The sequence below is a fragment of the Triturus cristatus genome, chromosome 9, assembly GCF_964204655.1.
Source record: "Triturus cristatus chromosome 9, aTriCri1.1, whole genome shotgun sequence".
Classification (NCBI taxonomy): Eukaryota; Metazoa; Chordata; class Amphibia; order Caudata; family Salamandridae; genus Triturus; species Triturus cristatus.
Window position 1 is genome coordinate 877,934,326 of NC_140592.1, and position 21,366 is coordinate 877,955,691.

Sequence of the window (21,366 nt, forward strand, 5' to 3'; positions counted from 1 at the left end):
GTTGTGTGTGGTTGTGTGTGTGTGGTTGTGTGTGTGGCTGGGTATGGTTGTGTGTGTGGTTGTGTGTGTGGTTGTGTGTGTGTGTGTGGTTGTGAGTGGTTGTGTGTGTGTGTGTGGTTGTGTGTGTGTGGTTGTGTGTGTGGTTGTGTGTGGCTGTGTGTGGTTGTGGTTGTGTGTGTGGTTGTGGTTGTGTGTGTGTGGTTGTGTGTGTGTGTATGGTTGTGTGTGTGGTTGTGGTTGTATGTGTATGTGTGGTTGTGTGTGTGGGGTTGTGGATTTGTGTGTGTGGTTGTGGGTATGGTTGTGTGGTTGGGTGTGGTCATGGTTGTGTGTGTGGGTGGTTGTGTGTATGGTTGTGTGTGTGGTTGTGTGTGGTTGTGGGTATGGTTGTGGTTGTGTGTGGTTGTGTGTGTGTGGTTGTGTGTGTGGTGTGTGGTTGTGTGTGGTTGTGTGTGTGGTTGTGTGTGTGGATGTGTGTGTAGTTGTGTGTGTGGTTGTGTGTGTGGTTGTGTGTGTGTTTGTGTGGTTGTGTGTGTGGTTGTGGGTGTGGTTGTGGTTGGGTGTGGTTGTGGTTGTGTGTGTGTGTGGTTGTGTGTGTGGTTGTGTGTATGGGTGTGTGGTTGTGTGTGTGGTTGTGTGTGGTTGTTTGTGTGTGTGGTAGGGGTTGTGTGTGTGGTTGTGTGGTTGTGTGTGTGTGTGTGTAGTTGTGTGTGTGTGTAGTTGTGGGTGTGGTTGTGTGTGTGTGGTTGTGTGTGTGGTTGTGTGTGGTTGTGTGTGTGGGTGTGTGGTTGTGTGTGTGGTTGTGTGTTTGTGTGTGGTTGTGTGTGTGTGTGGTTGTGGGTCTGGTTGTGTGGTTGTGCATGTGGTTGTGTGTGGGGTTGTGTGTGTGGTTGTGTGTGTGGTTGTGGTTGTGTGTGTGTGGTTGTGGTTGTGTGTGTGTGTGTGGTTGTGTGTATGTGTGTGTGTGGTGTGTGTAGTTGTGTGTGGTTGTGTGTGTGGGTGTGTGGTTGTGTGTGTGGTTGGGTGTGGTTGTTTGTGTGTGTGGTAGGGGTTGTGTGTGTGGTTGTGTGTATGGTTGTGGGTCTGGTTGTGTGGTTGTGTGTGTGGTTGTGTGTGTGGTTGTGTGTGTGGTTGTGGTTGTGTGTGTGGTTGTGTGTGTGGTTGTGTGTGTGTGTGTGTGTGGTTGTGTGGTTGTTGTGTGTGTGTGTGTGTGGTTGTGTGTGTGTGTGGTTGTGTGTATGTGTGTGGGTGCGGTTGTGTGTGTGGTTGTGTGTGTGGTTGTGTGTGTGTGGTTGTGTGTATGTGTTTGTGTGGTTGTGTGGTTGTGTGTGTTGTTGTGCTGTGGGTGTGACAGTAATACTAAAAGCATATCAAAATAAAGGAACACAAACATCGAGTTTTGGAAAGAGAAAGCACATTCTAAGTCAAACGGGCGCAGCAAAGCATTAACACAACAACATGTTCTCTGATGTTTGATGTTCTTTGAACGAGAACATCAAAGGGGCGCCGCAAAAGTGATCGCGGGCAAAAGTGAAAGTGATCGCGGGTGCTTAATGAGCATGATGAGGTTTGCCATATGGTGCCTCTGCTCCTAAGCGCGCGCCCACGCACATGCACTGTAGCTCTAGGCTGGCCATGGTAGCATTTTTTGAGCCCTCACTAAAAGTCTCGCCAGACCAGCGCATGCGCTGGGTCAGGCGAGACCTAACAGACCAACGCATGCGCTGGGTCAGGCGAGACATAAAACCTGTCATCAAAATGCATAGATTTAGACACATTTGGGACAACTTTGGTGGAATAAGGCAGTGGTCTCCTGCTTGTTCCTCCACCCTTCCAACCGCTTTAACTCCATCCGAGGTCACACGACACAACATTCACAATGCGAATCACTTACCACCTCCTTCGAGGTGCCAGTGACTAATCAATGGTTTGTGATGACCACTGCAGTCATAAACCATTGATTCATGTCATACTGAATCTCTAATAAGGAACCCCTTTCACACCCCATCCTAACTGCGATTGGCATGTGTTGTTAAACCCATTTTGTGAATCAGAAAGGCTTTCTTGTCTTGTAAGATGGGTTCAGTACACACCTAAAAGCCATTTTGAAGTTGCAAACCCTGTAATTTTTCAAATAGTGAACAGGATTTGTACACCAAAGTTTGGTATTTTTTGTGAAATTTGCAGGGCGCTTTAGGGCTAAATAACTAAACCATCAGCCCGTTCTGCAAAGGAAGAAGAGCGGCTTTTCATGACCAACAGTTCTCATATTACTAATCTAATAGCAGAAGTCTTGTATATGCACAAGTAGATGGGGCAGCAACATTTACCGCACACCCAAGAGCAACTTAGCTGTGCAAAAAAAAGCAACATGAGTCACAAATTGCAGATTTTGAATCTCGGAATGTATTGGCATTTATATTTGTTTACAGAAATTATGACTATGGAAAATTCACAAGTTATTTAAGCATTCCACCGCCATGAGTTCAGGGTCAATGGTGGAAACAAGGGTACACTCAGGGTTCAGTGTTGTGGTCATCCGCAAGAAATGGAGGACCACAGACACCTTACCTATATGGGTATTCATCCACAGACTTTTCACACCCAATGTTGTCAAAATACAGTTAGTGGCACAACCGGCTTCAGTCAGTGTGCTACGCGGGGTGTAAAAAATAGCAGTATATGGGAATGGAGATCTCGCATGATTTTTTTAATTCTAGGTGAAGAAAAAAAAACTAAAAAAAAGTGCATTGCCACCAGACGAACTCCTGTTGAGTGGTACAATAGGCACAGAAATTAGGAATGGAATGAGAGAGCTGCAGGATTCCCATATTAATAGCAGTTTTCACTGGAGCTTTCAAACAATGAGTCACCTGCCCCTTCCTTCCTTAAGTACCCTCACCCATGAAAAGGGTACACACACAAGGTAATGCCAATCACTTTCGTCACTGATGCCATAACTGCATAAGGCGTCGTTGTAGGCTGCATACATAACATACCTTAGGTATGTTCTAAAACGGTTTTCATCTTCAATATAAATAAGTAAATGTCAAATAATTGTTCTGAAAACAAGTGATCTGCGAAAGCCTTACAGATGATCCAAACGAACTCAAGCAGTGCACGGGGGGTATCACTGATGACGTCAGTACCTCGGGTGAACTGGAGGCAAGAACAACAAACTAAAAGAAAAAGAAAATTGGCATGGATACAGTGTAGCATAGCAACAGGAAAATCCAAGGTAAGTTGTTTCAACCAGTGATTTATGCATCTACTTCGCCCAACGTCATGGCAGCGGCAACGGTAAATACATAAGCGCACACTGCTACTTAGTTTCATGACCCCCTCAAGGTGCCACCCGTTCATAATGCGACTAAACCTACTCGTGGACGACGAAGGGTGCCATGAACTCTGCACTCGGGTAATCCTGAAAAGGCTGCGGGTGCCTTCAAAGCGGTAAACACCCGCTCTGCTAGAATATGCTCTTTACAACACAGTTTCCTGCAAGTTTACTTTTTTTTGGAAGGGGGAGTAGTAAAGCGAGTTATCATGGTTCACTGTGGAAAAACCCTTTCTGGGTGAATGGCATTATCTTACATACATATTAAACAATTTGAAATATGTTAACTTTTCCATGCCCCTTCATTTGTTTAAAGTGAATGGTAGTAAATTGGTAGAGGAGTCGATCTGTGTTCTCCATCATGTTTTTTCCAAACTAAAATCCGAAGGCTCAGGAAAACAGCAACCCCTCGTCCAAGCACTGAACGCCAAATAAGGCAAATACTCACTTCACATAGGCAGTGAAGCAAATTCAAGGTCTAACCACAATAATCAGCCTTGAAGCTTAACACACCTACAGCAGCTCCCTCTCGCGATGTTTCATCCCAAGTTAGTATAAAGTTAAACTCAAGCCTCAACTCCATGTCATGGCTCCGAAGGTCTGGGTTGCAGCAGGGAGGGGGTGTAACTCATGTAATTCCTTGTAGCGTAATCATGGGCAATTACCCAAAAATTCAGCAAGATGACGCAGAATTATACGAAAAGAGTAATTCTGCATTTAACGATATACATAGTGCCAAAATGCCCCCTCATGCCCATGCCTGCATTTTGCGCCAATAAATACCACTAAATGAAAGCACACAAGAATAGTGAGCGTGAGCAGCAGCTCGCTAAATGCGCACTTAGGGAATAGGGACCTACTTTGCTTTTTGAGTTTTATGACAATATGAAGGAGGATGCCTGTTCACTGGTAACTCGCTTAAATAATATTTATGATCCAGGCAAGCTCGGCTGGACCAGCTGGAAGCACTTCTTCCTGACACCACAGCTTTTGTAAACTGCTGCTTTGGTAGTGACTACATTTCTGACTCTCCAGAACTGGATGTTTAGAATGAATAACTTTTTCAGAGAACTGGCAGGTATGGCGTAACATAGCCAACATGAGAACAGAGAGCTATTGCTGCGGAATAACATACTGCACCGAAGAGAAGGCATGACAAGCATTGGCCGCGCGGCAGTAAAAGTAACGCCGCGTAGCCGTAAAAGCGAAAGTCATCGCGATCACTCTGAAAGCGAAAGTGATCGCGATGACGGCCACAGCTTGCAGTGCATGTGCGTGAGTGGTGCGCGCGCAGCAGTAATCACGCCATATGGCGCCTCTGCTCAAGCATTCGCCCGCACACATGCACTGCAAGCTGTAGCCGGCGGTAGCATTTTTTGAAGCCCTCACTTAAAGTCTCGGCCAGACCAGCGCAAGCGCTGGGTCAGGCGAGACTTAAAAACCCCAACAGCCCTCTACACCACCCATCGCTGAACCCCACAAAACCGTCACCACACCTAAACTTTACTCATTCTTGAACCCTAAAAACCCTTCACTACCTTAAACTCAACCCATTCCCGTCTCCTACAAAACCCTCACCACCCACTAAACTCCATTCATCCCTGCACCCTAAAAACGCCTCATCACCCCTAAACATCACCCATCCCTGAACCCAAAAAATCCTCACTACTCCTAATCGTCATCCAAATGTGCGTTTTTGAATGCTATTTCCTTTATTTTTGGATTATTTATATTTCCTTAAAATTGTCTTTATTTAAAATGGGTTTTCCATGGTTTGGTTTCCTCTAATGTGGTTTCTCAATTTTTGTTTTACCATCAATTCACATACATCAGCATGCCCGGTCACCTGTCAGGCATTTAACACATGCACGGGGAGTATTACCTCACTCAGTGCCAGACAGGGCTGTTCCTCGGCAGTCATATGGCAGAGAATAAACGAAATCTCTTAAGCACTGACACAACAAACTACTTTTTGACCCCTAATCACATTGAGCAATAATGTGCTTTAAATAAACTCAGCACAAACACGGCCAGCGCTGCCCCGTGACTGGGCGACGAGCAGCCGGTGCGCCACGTTCATGTTTGAGGAAGGCCGGCCGAGATTCGCAGAACCTCGTTTCCAACGTCAGGGGGATTAGTGTGTGCATGGGATTTACAGTAAGCTTAAACGAAATGAATCATCTTCATGTGACCAGCTCAACAAGGATGAGCAGAAGCATGCTGCCATTGTCTCTTCCCATGCAATGTGGATACATGCCACCAGACCCTATTCCGAAGGGTTCCCGATTTATGAAGGCAAACATTGGTTTATTTTAGCTGTCTCCCACCTAAAATTGCCTCTGCTTCAAAATAAGTGAATTGGGAAAATACATTCCCCTGATTTTTTTTTACAAATCTCCAAATGTCCTGTTCTAACAAGATGGAATGTATGTAATGTATGTAAAAAAAAATGTGGCTGGAGCATTGTGGGTTCATGTGCAACATGCCTGTAGTCCTGTACCTTCCCTGAAGTGCACCTGCATGCCACAGACCTCAAGTTGCCCTAAATCGGCTGTGAGTAGGACACCCAGTTACACTGTTTCTTTTAGCATTCATCTATGGCTAGTTTTGCAGCCACAATTGAGAAACCAGAACTGCAAATACCAGAATGCAAAGAGAAAAGCCAACAAGTCTAAATTACAACTGAAAGCGCCCACATGCTTCCACTCATAGAGCAATTAAGTCACCCATGCAATCAACTGCTCATCCTCCATACAGACACTCATCCTTGCACTCATGCACCTGTTGGCTCATTTCTGCTTTCACCATTCTTCCATTCACAATACCACCTGCGCATTATCATCAATCAATGAAGAGGCAATTTCAGATATAAACCACACCTATTGGCTTTGCTGCTAGTTTACGAGGGGTGTGACAGTGCTTTTGTTAGTGTGGAAGGCGTGAGAGTTCAGTGCAAAAAAGGCTACTATGTAAGTGCTGTTGGCAGAGTCTGACTGCTACTCTATGAGTGGTCTGAAAATGATGCCTGTAGTGTGAGGCTGCTTGTGTAAGTGCTGTCAGTAGTGTCACTGTAGTAGTTGCTACTCTGTTCGGGGTGTGAAGGCTAGCTGTATAGTGTGACTACTAGTCTCTGAGAGTTTTGAGAGTAGTGTGTGAAGGAAGTGCTGTCAGTGGTGCAAGACAGCTACAATGTGAGTGGTGTGAGGGTTTTGTCATTGTTCATAGTGTCTTGCTTATTCAACAGTAGAGCTATAACAGCTCTCCTCGTGTTTTCGTTGAGGGCATAGCTGAAGGTACACTGGGTACTTATTAATGAGGGACACGCTGTACTCTTGGAACCATGCTGAAGGAGTCGTTCCTATGCGACATAACATAACATAAGTATTTGTAAAGAGCACATTCGCTCATAGGCATCTTGGCGCCGAATAACAGATGTTTATTGTTACCCAACTCATGTTATCGACCTCAAATGGATGAAAGGTTGAGTAGGCCCACTGAGCCACCAGACCCAGCAAGTAGAGAAATCTTCATCCGCTTGTGATCCTTAAATGTCTGCTTTCCCTAATGAGGCATCCCAAAGTCTGAGGCGCATTAATGACCGAAGCTGTCAATTTATTTCATTGTGAAAACCCTTGTGCAAAGTAACTATCAGGTCGCCTTCACCCAAACACCCCACTAGCCCCCCCACTCCATAACACACATCTCAGGCACCCACGTCACGTATGCATGTAGTAAATCAGTAAGCAGAGTGCTCAAAGACACTGTAGCCCCCTTCTGGGACTCTGGCTTCAGCCTCGGACAAACTGCTCCGCTGCAATTTCTAGCAGCTACTCTCCCCGGCTTACGCCAGTCCCAGTGGTTCAACTCTGATTCCACTCCACCTCCGCTTCATGCATGCATGCTCCTGGGGTCTGCAGCTGCAGCAAATAACTCATAATAGGCAGGTCCATGGAGCAGCTAGTTTGCCACCAGGCAGGGTCACTGTAAGGTGCATCGGCCAAGGAGCACATACTTGCAATGCACCAACGAGTGTGGCATTGACACCCTGGATAAATCAGCATAGTGCTGCATAGGTCCCACTCACCGCCGTAATCACTCTCTGAAGTGGAGGTTGGCTGCTCTGGGGGAAGCCTAGCTGGTCGAAACAATATAAAACACCATCATCACCGGGAGAGAGGCAAGGAGCACAGCAAAGTGGTCCAGCCGTTAGTTTATTACAGCATGCACCACCCAGCAGCCCACTGCTTTGCCTAAACCGATTCCAGCCTCTATGGTCCTTGATAGAATCACTCCCCTTTTTTAGAACTGCGCTGCATTTGTCACAGCATCATTACCTTCTGAGGAGGCAGCCATTTTAGGAATAGGGAATCCACAGGACATTATGCAGCAGTGTACCAGTCTCGCCGATGCTTGAATGCATAGCATGATGCATTATTGCTATTTTTCAGTGGCAACCGGCACTGCAGCTATTGGAGCTTACAGTGCTACAGCAATGAGATAGAGATGGACAGTGGAAGGGCCGGTTTCTTCTTGGACCGTGTGCGGTAAACGCGCACCTCCACTGCAGTTCAAGTAGGAAAGCGGGAACTGGTTCGGGAGGATTGCAAGGAAATCTAACATTACTGGGCTCCAATTGTAACAATTGGAGCCTTTTTTATCAAGTGTCCATGGTCACCCTACTGTTGGACCCAAATTGAACACTTCCTATTGTAAGTCGCGTAAAAAACAAAACTTCCCATTAGATTTATCAGAGAGTTCACAATGTTAAACTCATTCCTTTTGTGTGTGTGTGTCAGAAGGTTTACGAAGTAAAAGCCCTTAATATTGCACTGTCATGAGTTTACATCATGTAAAGCCTCTTCCGACTTTATTTGACATGTGGAGTGTGTTAACAATGTCTCTATCAGTATTGAGCAGTGGAACTACTTCATAGGTGGGTTAATACAACAGTAGCCCATCAAATGTCTGCAAAGAAGATCAACAAAGGGGTGGAGTCAAATGCATGGGCGTCACCTTACTCCTGGCCCCAAACTGAGCAACAAGTACATTCCTTTAACAAATAGCAGAGGAGTCCAAGCCTCATTCGGAGAGGTGGCATGCATTGGAATTGCAGGATTAACAAAACACACAATAATACCTGCAACATCAACATTTTGCCAGGGATTCTACCTATAAAATTGTTTTAAATCAAACACAATTATATACTAAGTTTAAGATTACAAATACACACAATGGAATAAAGATCTTTGAAGCCCTTCCTGAATTACAAAGCTGTGTAAGAAGATCTCCCAGTACTGAACAATGTAAATCCGCTTCCTAGAGTGTGTGTCACAAAGTTCACAATTTAAAACCACTTCCTATTGCATTTCTCATAGTTCACAACGTAAAACTCCCCCTATTGTATTTATGAGAGAGTTAAAAAAAATTACTAACACTAAAGTGTAGGGTCTAAGGGAATTAAAGACCTAATGAGTGTTCAGTCCCCAAGCTCAATAATTGTATTAAACAAAAAAAAACAAAGGTCTATTCAACTGCTACTAGTCTTAAAAAAGTAAAAAATAAAGAGACTACGAATCACCAATACAATGTGAGGTTGTATTGATTTCAATTCTCTTTAAACATTTCCATATAATTTGCTTTTTTAGATTAGCTGCACCTTTTCTGCACAATATATATGCAGTTGCAAATTTATAAACAGGTCCTGATGAAAGCTGGGGACTAATTGTCCCCAAAGCTGAAACATGTCGACCACATAAACAGGCAGTGATTTATGAAACTGCCTCGATGCACTGTTTTTAATCTAGGAGTATATCAGACACCATAATAAAAATACTTTGTTCTGCTATACATCCTGTTTTATATTCACACACTCACATTGCACTGCACTTCTTCCCACTTAACACTACGAGATAGGACTTTTCGGAGTCCATATACATCTGTAATTTTTCCTAGGTCTCATTTCTAGACCCCCTTCCTGACGAATTCCACTGATTGATCCCTCTATGATCAAGAGGGCATGTGGATGGAAGGATGGAAACCCAGATGATAAGTCTGATCAAGTTCCTGTGTTTGATGGGATTCCAACCATTCAGAAGGGTTCTCTCATTCTTTTTCTAGTAATCCTCTGATATTAGCTGGTGATTCGTAGTCTCTTTATTTTTGACTTTTTAAAGACTAGTAGCAGTTGAATAGACCTTTGGGTTTTTTTGTTCATGAGAGAGTTCACATTGTAAAATAGTTTCCTATTGGATTTGCCAGAGAGCTCATAATGTAAAACCCCTGCCGAATGCATTTATCAGAGATCACAGGAGAAACGCCTTTCCTATTACATTTGTCACTAACTGACACAGTGCAAAGCCTTGTCCTACTGGATTTACCTTGGCTCTGAGCTAACAAAAGTCAGTTGCATATATGACTAATAGTGTTACTTGATAGGCAGGCTAACACAGCTACTGTCCAATCAAATCCTTCTAAAGAAGATTTATAAAGGGGTGGAGACAAAATTCTGGGACCGTTTAACTCTTGCACCCAAACTGGGCACCATGTGCACTCATTTAGCATCTGGGCCTCGGCTGTGCGAGGCAGAGCAACCTAATGCTTTCTCATGGAGGGGATGTGGACTGTGGGAGAGAAACTCAGAACTCCACAAATAAGAAATAACTCTTAATAGATGAATGTCCAGTCAGAGTTTTAGTTTACTTAAGAAAACGTATACATACTTTAATTCACACACAACTAAAGTACTAAAAACTATCAATGTACACTATGAAGGCCTGACCTTCTGAACTAGAACCCTAGATGGTCTCTCGGTGTTAAAAACATGTAAAACCCCTTCTTATTGTGTTTGTGGAATGGAATGGAGTTCACAGCGCAAAGTTCCTTCCTGTTGTAATTTTCAGGCAATTTACAAAGCAAAAACACGTTCCTATTACATTCGTGAAAGCGTTCACAATGCAAAACCCATTCCTATTGCATTTGCCAGACAGTTCACAGTGTAACATTGCTTCTTATTGAATTTGTCAGACAAAAACACTCTCCTACTGTTTTTAGGTCTCACCTGACCCACCGCATGCGTTGGTCTGGCGAGACTTTTTGTGAGGGCTCAAAAGAGTGCTACCATGGCCAGCCTAGAGCTACAGTGCATGTGTGCAGGCGCGAGTGCCTCACTTTCGCGGTCGCACGGCTGCTTTGATGTTTGATCGCGATCACTTTTACTTTCGCGGCCGCTTTGATGTTCTCCGTGAGCCAGTTCTTTTTTTTTTTTTCTGTTTATTGCTTCTATGTAGTAATGGTGGCACCCGTGCTTTAGCTTAAACATCTTAGGCTAAAGTTGGGTGCTGAGATTGCTTCAAAAGTAAAGAAATAGACAATTCTTTACTTTTGAAGCAATCTCGGCACCCAACTTTAGCTTAAGATGTTTAAGCTAAAGCATGGGTGCCGCCATTACTACAGAGCAGTAATAAACAGAAACAAGCATTGGCATAGCTTTTGGGACCTTATAAGTGGTAAACAGACTTAATATCGAATTCAAAATATCGATAGGACAGAATATCGAGTTTTTAATATAGAATGGACAGAATATCGAATTGCCAAAATATAGTGGTGAAGAACATTGAAAATCAGGTAAGAAATAAAATATCGATTTAAATAATAGAGAAGTAAGTAATATCGACAGTCATAATATAGTTGTTAAAAATATCGAATTTTTTTATAGTGTTTTAAGTGCTAGTATATGTGTTAAAAGTATGAATACATTTTGGAATGCATGTTTGAAATTTTTTTAAAGTAATGAATTGTATGTTATTTAATTTTTTTGTAATTTAATTCCGTAGCGGGTTGTGGGTTTATAGGGGATTAGGGTGGGAAGTAATTTAATTATAGTACATTAAATAAGAATTTTTAGGAATTATTAATTATTTTTAATTTAATTTTGCGTTTTACTTCTGTAGCGGGTTGTGGGTTTATAGGGGAATAGGGTGGGAAGTAATTTAATTGTTATTAGGTAATTATTAATTGGTATTGAAAATTAATTGGTTGTTGATTAATTATTAATTGGTAAATAATTAGTATTAATTGGTAATTCATTAGTATTAATTGTTTAATTGATGATTATGTTAATTGTATTAATTTATTATTTGTAGCGGGTTGTGGGTTTATAGGGGAATATGGTGGGAATTAATTTAATTGTAAATAATTAATTATTGAAATAATTTTTGTATATTGCTAATTAATTTATTTTTAATTAAATATTAATTGGTATTAATTTTATTTAATAATTTTTGGTATTAAAAATGAATTGGCTGTTAGTTAATTATTAATAGGTTATTAATAAAAAAAAACATTGGTATTTATAATAAATTAATTATTAAATATTGTGTGATTGGTAATTATTTTTAATATTTTCATTTGGTATTAATAATTTATTTATTTTTAATAAAATAATAAATTATTATTTTCCCTACTATTGCACTCACTGGAGTGGGAATAGTAATTTTTACCCCTACGCTATCCAACGCTTACCCTACTATTGCACTCACTGGAGTGGGAATAATAATTTTTACCCCTACGGTATCCAACGCTTACCATAGAGTTGCACTCACTGGAGTGGGAATAGTAAATTTTACCCTCCCGCTATCCAACGCTTTCCCTACTGTTGCACTCTCTGGAGTGGGAATAGTAATTTTTACCCCTACACTATCCAACGCTTTCCCTACTGTTGCACTCTTTGGAGTGGGAATAGTAATTTATACCCCTACGCTATCCAACGCTTTCCCTACTGTTGCACTCTTTGGAGTGGGAATAGTAATTTTTACCCCTACGCTATGCAACGCTTACCTTACAGTTGCACTCACTGGAGTGGGAATAGTAATTTTTACCCCTACGCTATCCAACGCTTTCTCTACTGTTGCACTCTTTGGAGTGGGAATAGTAATTTTTACCCCTACGCTATCCAACGCTTTCCCTACTGTTGCACTCTCTGGAGTGGGAATAGTAATTTTTAGCCCTACTCTATCCAACACTTTCCCTACTGTTGCACTCACTGGAGTGGGAATAGTAATTTTTACCCCTACGCTATCCAACGCTTTCTCTACTGTTGCACTCTTTGGAGTGGGAATAGTAATTTTTACCCCTACGCTATCCAACGCTTTCCCTACTGTTGCACTCTCTGGAGTGGGAATAGTAATTTTTAGCCCTACTCTATCCAACACTTTCCCTACTGTTGCACTCTTTGGAGTGGGAATAGTAATTTTTACCCCTACGCCATCTGACGTTTTCCCTACTGTTGCACTCACTGGAGTGGGAATAGTAAATTTTGCCCTCTCGCTATCCAACGCTTTCCCTACTGTTGCACTCTCTGAAGTGGGAATAGTAATTTTTACCGCTACGCTATCCAACGCTTTCCCTACTGTTGCACTCTCTGGAGTGGGAATAGTAATTTTTAGCCCTACTCTATCCAACGCTTTCCCTACTGTTGCACTCTTTGGAGTGGGAATAGTAATTTTTACCCCTACGCTATCCAATGCTTTCCCTACTGTTGAACTCACTGGAGTGGGAATAGTAAATTGTACCCTCCCGCTATCCAACGCTTTCCCTACTGTTGCACTCTCTGGAGTGTGAATATTATTTTTTACCCCTACGCTATCCAATGCTTTTCCTATTATTACACTGTCTGGAGTGGGAATACTAATTTTTACCCTCCCGCTATCCAACGCTTTCCCTACCGTTGCACTCTCTGGAGTGGGAATAGTAATTTTTACCCTCCCGCTATCCAACGTTTTCCCTACTAATGCACTTACTGGAGTGGTAATAGTAAATTTTACCTGCCCGCTATCCTACGCAAAAAATATTGCATTTTTTAATATATATTACGTTAATATATATGTATTATTATTATTTTTTATTACATTAATTATTTATTAATTTTAAAGTAATTTAAGTATTTTTAAGTATGTTTCAGTTAATTATATGTTTTATTTCATTAATTTTACATTAATTTTAAGACATTTAAAAAAATTCGATATTGTGACTAACTATATGTTTTACAACGATATTTAGGATTCTTTATTTTTGTACTTACCTTTTTGGAGATAGGGCTTTGATATTTTGGCATTCTATATTTTTCCTTCGATATTTTGGCAATTCGATATTCTTCTTCTCGATATATCGTCAGTGATCCCTTATAAGTATTTAGTTATGCAACTGTTGCATGGCTGAACACTTATAAGGTCCCAAAAGTGAGATCTATTGGCTATGCCAATGCTTGTTATTACTGGGTGAAAGCATGCAGAGACACCGCTTCCTGTATTTGACACAGGGTCTGCGTTAAACGTTTTTAGCAGTTATGAGCAATGGAACTTCTTCATAGGTGGGCTCCCCAGCTGCTGTCCACTCAAATGCCCCAAAGCTGAAAATCAATACATGGGCAGAGCCAAAGCCCCTCTCTACAGTGGTTTCCTTAACTACTTATGGTGATGGCAGGAGCTCCGGCAGATGGCTGCGGCTGCCAATGCCAGACCTCATGAAGGACAGTTGCAACAAAGCCATGGCTGAAGAAGGACGTCTCATTGCCTGATGCTAGTCTGTGACCTGGCTCTACTACAAGTGAATGATATTACACCACATCAGTGGCTGAAGAAGACTGACCCCAATAACGTCTGAGTGAATGTATTATTATTTTAAGTCCTTTTATTTTTTGTAAACATTAGCGCGCGCACACACACGCACGCACGCACGCACGCACACACACACACACACACACACACACCTTAATGTGAATGGGATTGGCATAGCTATTCACATTTGGCATGGATCAACTTGGCAAGTCTGAGTTCAGTACACCTGCTCCCATTTACTTTTCCACATTGTGTCCTGGAAGCATGGCACAGATTAAATTTAGGTTGTATGCAGTATGGATGGCTACACTAATATCTCTATACAGTATACCTGAGCACTGGGGCTTTTCATAGTTGCCAGAACACTTTCTCTAGTACCGTGGAGGGGGCCATAGGGGTGAGGCGCAACAGGCTTACAGTCCATGTCTGGCATAATCCGTCAACGAAAGGTGTGTCAGCAGGGCCAGCTCTAGGGCGGTGCGATCAGTGCCACCGCACCGGGCACAAACTTGGGGTGGGGGTGTCATTTTTGCAAGTATATTATCATTTTGTAAGCCCCTGCTGGCGCGTTCCTGGCCTCCAGCAGTTTTCAGGGATCAATTAAAATGTCAAGATAAGTCCGGTTATTAATTGTCTTCCTAAAAAGAGACCTTAGATTTACCTACTGGAAGTTTTGACTCATCCTAAGGTAGCGCAGAGCGTTCAAATGCCTGCTGCTGAGAACGTGTTCCATGCATACAACAAAGTGCATATAATTGGTCAGTGGGTTACTGCTTCTGGAAGAGAGCTCCTTTTGTTACTTGTCGTTTATAAGTCGAAATCCTACTATAGAACATTGAGCTATTAACTGTCAGCCAAGAGCTGCATGCAAACTGCAAGGTATATGTTAGACCTATATTTTTTTGCCCAGTCTTTCATTATCCTAATCTTGCCCAAAGGGTTTATTTGGGTAGAAAACAATTGTTATTATTCAAGAGAATCCCTAACAATGATGTCATGTTTTAAATTCTGAATTTGTGCTTTTCCAGAATAAGGACTCTTGAACTATACTGTCTAACAGTATCGATGGCACGTCACTCCTACACTACACCTTGTAGTCCTGTTTGATGTAACATTTCCTATACACTGATTTACACACATATGATTGTCTCTGTGCAATGTGTGTGTGATGTAAAGTGCTCTGACACCTTACAGTGGTGCTATAAAACTAAACGAATCTGACAGACAGTGGTTATAGAGACTTGAGGGGTACTGTTAAAGAGGGTATCCGTGGCGGAGGTGGCCATTAGGGGTCGCCAACAAACATTGTCGCACAGGGCGCCACCTGTCTTAATGCTGGCCCTGTGTGTCAGGAGAGGGGCTCGTTCATCTCAATTCTTTTGGGTTTAAAAGCCATTAAGCAACACCTCAGCACAGCTCCAGTGGCTGTGTCGTAAAAGCATTTTGCAATTGATGTCGAATTACTTCGTGAAACGCAAGACATTAAGCAACTTGCAGAGTACAAAGTACATTGAAATGCTTGTTCTCCTGTAAATAAATCCCTGCTCAATAGAATAATTGTGACATACCTTATCCTGCTGCACAGTGCAGCCGGGTCATATTGTCACAAGCCAGGTCAAATCTCACATTGTGGGAGACGTGCATTTTTTATATGGTCTGACTCTGTAGATTAGGAAATCTGTGGGACATACTCTTAACTGATTGAGCACACAGACTTACCTTTCACCCTGCCTCGAGGGAGGAAAAATGAGTTACAGTAATGTAACAGTTACATTTTGTTTTTAGATAGCACAATTCACAATCAAAACTTATCAGGAGCAGCATTTCAAAATTACTTTCTAGAATTCTTTCACAGCTTTCAATTTGCCACGTGTGAAGGGGGTGACGTTCAAGCAAGGCTAGGTTGGTAGCCAATAAAACTATGTTGGCTGGAACATTTTCTTTCTCATTACCCTTGACAAGTCCAGGCCTACAAACTCCAGCACATACAGAGGCTGGTGGAAAGTCATTCCCATGACAAGGGGACAGTTGACAGCTATGTTTCAACAATACATGGAAGCCAACAATCCCTGTATAAAAGCATGTCCCTGATTTCCTTATTGCAGCCGACTTGTGAGGTTTCTAGCCGCCTGTCAGAAAGAAATGATGTATCTGCTCAACTGTAATAAGTTATTACAGTTCAGTTCTGATGCCACAATGCCTGCTGCCAGAGCAAGCAGCTAGGATGAGAGGCTTGGTCGTTACAACTGCAGTTTAGAGAAGGAAAAGGGTAACTAGCTTTTCCTTTTTTTCTGATAAATTTCTCAAAAAATGATCTGGGAAAGGATATGTTTATAGCAATGTTTATTTTTCCCATGATATAGGTCATTGATGGAAAGACAGAATCTCTGCATGTTTCTACACCATTTGAGTCACAGCTTACAATAAACTGATCCTAATGTCTTTATGCAAATAAGTACAAACTGATTTTGTTGCATTTAATATCTCTGTGCCGAAATTTTGCTTTTATTCTTCTAGTCTGTAATAAACATAAAAGAGCAAAACACTAAAAATGTAAGCAGTTTATGGGGATTGGCAATGTGTGACCAGGCATTATAAGGAATAAAATACCCACTGACATACACTAAAAGGATGCTTCAAGTCACCTGGGAGTTCCGTGACCTTATAGAAGAACTTAGCCTTCAGCCGTGTTCTTCTAATTGGTCATGTAAGTCCTTGGTGACTTGAAATAACCTTATAATGTGTAGCAGGGGGTACTTTATCCCATATGTAATAAAATGTTAACACTTACAATATCTTTTACGATGCTACTGATGTTACCTAAATAAGGTTGAATTGTAACCTTAAAGTGGATCACTGAATGGGTACCAGCAATATTGATATTGGCTGGCTTGCCTCATGCCAGCATTTCAACATCATGTTTTTAAACATCCTGACTTTGCTGGTGGTGCTTTTCAAGAACACAAGCAGAAGTCCGTGGTAAATAAAACGACTTAAATATGAATGAATAAATACATAAATAACTAAGTGATGAACAGGTGGGCATCGCGAGGATTTTTCTATAGTAAGCAGAGGAATTTTAGATGTCAAGTCCCTGAAAACGTGGATCCTGACATTGACAAACCACCCCCTTAAAAAAAAAGAAATACATAGAGAAATTTAAAAAAAGTAAAATGTAAAAATAATGTAATTTATCAACTGCACCCTCTCGAGGTCTACCGTTATTTTGCACTAAAAAACACAGACGACTACGACTTTTATTACCTCCGACAGCTCCCGCGACAAAATCCGCCATCATTCAAACCCGGGCAGTCGCCGTCCTTCACACTGCTGTCCTGCTGCAGCTGCAGGGGATTAGATCCTCCGTCAGAGATGACAAGTGGCGCCCTCCCCCGCGCGCCTCTCCCAGACTGCCCTGCTTTACTGTACTCCAGGCTTCAGCAATCCGACGTGACTGAAACCCTGCAGGACTGTAAAAACAACACAAAAGAGCGTGTTAAGTACTGTTCGCTGCTGTAAAGACTGTGAATAAATAACCCAACGATTACTCAAAACCCCGCCTATCACCGTGCAGTGCACCTTAGGTCAGGGAACCGCCAAGTGGGTTGAAGTTGAAAATGAGAGGGAGGTTGATTGTTAGCTTTCTGGTGCAGGCCTAACTCAACATCAGACTAAAAATGATGATTAAAGCAAAGTAACTAAACAAATTCATGAGAGAACTGCCTCACTCGTTTAAATGGCTCAGTTTATTTCTCTTTTTTTTTTTTTGGCCTTATTGTTGTGTTGGTAAAATCCTACTCTATAGGTGAGTCGGCTACATTGTGGGAAAGCATGTGCGCCTTTTGGTTTGAATGATGCTTTCTCGATCTGACATTTGACTGGAATTGGAATAGTCAACATATTTTACCTAGGACCTATTTGGATTATTTTTCTAATAACGGATATCCTCCACAGGTGTTTTTCCAGTACTCTTGTTTGTATATAATATCTATACATCTGGGTCAAATGGGGAAAATACATTTAACTCAACAAGGAGCACCATTCAAATTATACACGAAAACCAATGACAATTTCACCGTACACGCAAAATAAATTACCTCATACAACCTACTTCTAAAATTTCCATCATCCCAAACATCTATTCCAAAAACCAAAACCACTTGTTTACTCACCGTGTCTAGTAAAGCCAGAAGCTAGGCCAAGTTCTGAAATCTCTGCACAAACTAGTCAATCAGCCATTATCCCCGCATATGTCCTCCTCGTCTCAGTCCTTACATTTGTGAGGCGATCCCGCCTTCCGACAGGTCATCTAGAACGCTAGTCTTTTTTTATTTTACCTATATAAACCCCTCCCAGCCACCCCCATGACTTTTTTTTACCTATCCGACTGACAAGCTGTTGGAACGTGTGATACTTTGCTTCTTGACCAAAGTTTGTGTTTTTCTTTATTTTGTTGCAGTGCTTGTGCATTTTTATGTTATGTTTTGACCACGTGCTGACCTTACGGTTGTGTCAGTGGGTCGCGTCCTTGCTCTGCTCATGCTGCACTCCCTATGCATGTGCTTGGCTGGAACAGAGAGCATTCTCTGTGGTCGGGGGTGGGCCATTCCGATGCTGAGGTGGTTCTAGCAACACCTGACACCTGCGGCATGTTTGTTTTATATGTGGGGGAGGAGGCAGTGCTGTCGTTTAGCTCTCCAAGTCTCGTGGGTTTTGAAACTTGGTTGCTTGGAGATGGTATATATAGGAAGTAGTCCCTTGGTTACTTCCTCATTGGCTTTTTAGGTCTCGCTGAGTCAGCGCGCATGCGCTGCCCTGCGAGACATTTAGTAGGTGAGTTTTCAAAGTGCTGCTGGCTAGCCTAGCGCTTGCGTTCACACGAGCGTGCACGCGCGCAGCCGGCCGCCATCTGTTTTTCACGGGTCATTAGCACCTTGATGACTTTCGCAAAAGTAAAGAAATAGAAAAAAACATCTCTTTCTTTACTTTTACTATAATCGCGCCACCCGCGTTTTACTTTTAATGTTCAAAGTAAAGCTCCGGTGCCGCGATGCTTGTTGTAGAAGAGATTCTGATGCCACTTATACCTGCCTAAACCTTTTAACTGCATGGTTTTGGCAAAAACAAAAACAAACTATTCTTTAAGTTTTTTCGTGTGCACATTGTGTCTTCTCTTTCTATAATATTGCCAACATAATATTCAGATTTACGTTTATAATTGTGACACTACAAGCTAATCCGATCTGAGTGCCCTGACTCACCATCCACTTTACTGGCCGAGCAGACCCGAAGTGAAGCCCTGTCCCTTCTCCAACTTGCTTCTCCTTCTTCCCGAGTGCACCTCTCGAAAAAATCAACTGCCTATGAACTGAGCCTGAACTTTTGAACTTATACTGACGCCGTTCATGTAACAGTCTGCATTGTTCACAAGGTCAACCGAAGCCCGTGGAGGGCGGGGGAGCTAGGATCACAGCATAAAAAAACTCTTCAAGTCTAACATTGCTGAGTAACAAAAGAAGCAGCTATGACTTTCGATTTACACAAGCAGATCTGCACCTCTTAAACACGCATCAGATACTTGGTGTAGCGGGCGCTCAGTCACTTACGTATCCAGTGAACTGTCAAACCATGAAGACAAACCATAATCTAATGTTTATTCCTCCTACCTGGTCCCGTACTGATGAATACGAAACGTCTCTTGGCCTTTGTGTGGTGCAAAAGCTAAGTAACCGCATCATGCTGCTGTGCACTGTGTAACTTGTACAACATAACCTGCTGCAGTAAAGAAGTGCGTTTAATCATACCCTTGCAATAATGTCCAACCCACTGGGGCCGATTCCGATCGCCGGTCGGACAGCTGTACGTAGCCTTACCGTGCGACCGACATGTACCCAGAGCTGGTCCATCCTGTAGAGTAAGTACGATGCGCATAACTGCCAAAAACACGACCGACACGTAGGCTGTAATTCAAGCTCCATTCTCCATCCGAGTCGTAACTCCTAACGATGAACCGAGTCGCCCGGAAGCAGTATCCATAGCAGTTTCCGGCATGACAAGTACGATGCGTACTTCCTACACGCCAGACGGGTCGCCACGTATGGCACATCACAGCATCCGGAAAACAAGCATATCAGCTACGATTCGCGCCACAACTCAATACACGGCTACGAGAAGGACCAGCTTGCAGCGGGTATGAGACGGAGCAACAAGCAGCGTGTACGACATGAACACATCATGAATCCCATCGCGCAGGTCATACCAGTACTCTACATCTATGACCAGACCAGGAACCGACGCCGACGGCGCAGGTGGTAAGTCAGACACCTACCACATAAACAAACGACACGTACCTGCAAAATGGCACACACACACAGGGGATCCACATCCTGGCCACTAACAACAGCCCACCATAGGGGTTGCATGGCCAGCACCACTAACACCCCCACACATAGGGCTCATATTGCCCATCACTACTGCCACCCCCACCCATAGGGACAATGTTGCCCATCACTACTGCCACCCCCAGCCATAGGGCTTATGTTGTCCATCACTACTGCCACCCCCACCCATAGGGGACCTGTTGTCCATCACCCCTGCCACCCCCACCCATATGGTTGATGTTGTCCATCACCCCTGCCACCCCCACTCACAGGGGACCTGTTGCCCATCACCCCTGCCACCCCCACCCATAGGGCTTATGTTGCCCATCACTATTGCCACCCCCAGCCATAGGGACTATGTTGCCCATCACTACTGCCACCCACACCCATAGGGCTGATGTTGCCCATCACTCCTGCCACCCCCACCCATAGGGACTATGTTGCCCATCACTACTGCCACCCCCAGCCATAGGCCTTATGTTGCCCATCACCCCTGCCACCCCCAGCCATAGGGCCTATGTTGCCCATCACTACTGCCACCCCCAGCCATAGGGCTTATGTTGCCCATCACTACTGCCACCCCCACCCATAGGGCTGATGTTGCCTATCACTCCTGCCACCCCCACCCATAGGGACTATGTTGCTCATCACTACTGCCACCCCCACCCATAGGGGACCTGTTGCCCATCACCCCTGCCACCCCCACCCATATGGCTGATGTTGTCCATCACCCCTGCCACCCCCACTCACAGGGGACCTGTTGCCCATTACCCCTGCCACCCCCACCCATAGGGCTTATGTTGCCCATCACCCCTGCCACCCCCACCCATAGGGCTGATGTTGCCCATCACCCGTGCCACCCCCAGCCATAGGATGGGTGATGCGCAACACATCCAGCATACTCCAACATCAGGTATGTCCGCAAAATACATCCCCCCTAACATCATGTTAACAGTGTGTAGTCTGTGACAAATGCCCACAACAGTGATTATGGCTACGAACATACAATGTAAGTAACAGCACATGTGTGACCAAC

The 21,366-nt window shown here is 43.3% G+C and overlaps 1 protein-coding gene across 2 annotated transcripts in view; it reads right to left on the reverse strand.

Moving 5' to 3' along the window:
- The window catches only part of SLC25A47 (solute carrier family 25 member 47), a 116,905-nt gene extending 99,481 nt beyond the window's left edge, over positions 1-17,424 (reverse strand). The window contains exons 1-2 of one of the 2 annotated variants that reach the window (XM_085626361.1): positions 17,215-17,424; positions 3,093-3,179 (exon numbers count right to left, since the gene is read on the reverse strand). In XM_085626361.1, coding sequence (XP_085482487.1) covers positions 3,093-3,179; positions 17,215-17,248 — 121 coding nt within the window. In that variant the 5' untranslated portion in view covers positions 17,249-17,424. The remainder of the gene's footprint in view (positions 1-3,092; positions 3,180-17,214) is intronic. The other variant, XM_085626362.1, reaches the window with a different exon arrangement.
- Positions 17,425-21,366: the final 3,942 nt, after the last annotated feature.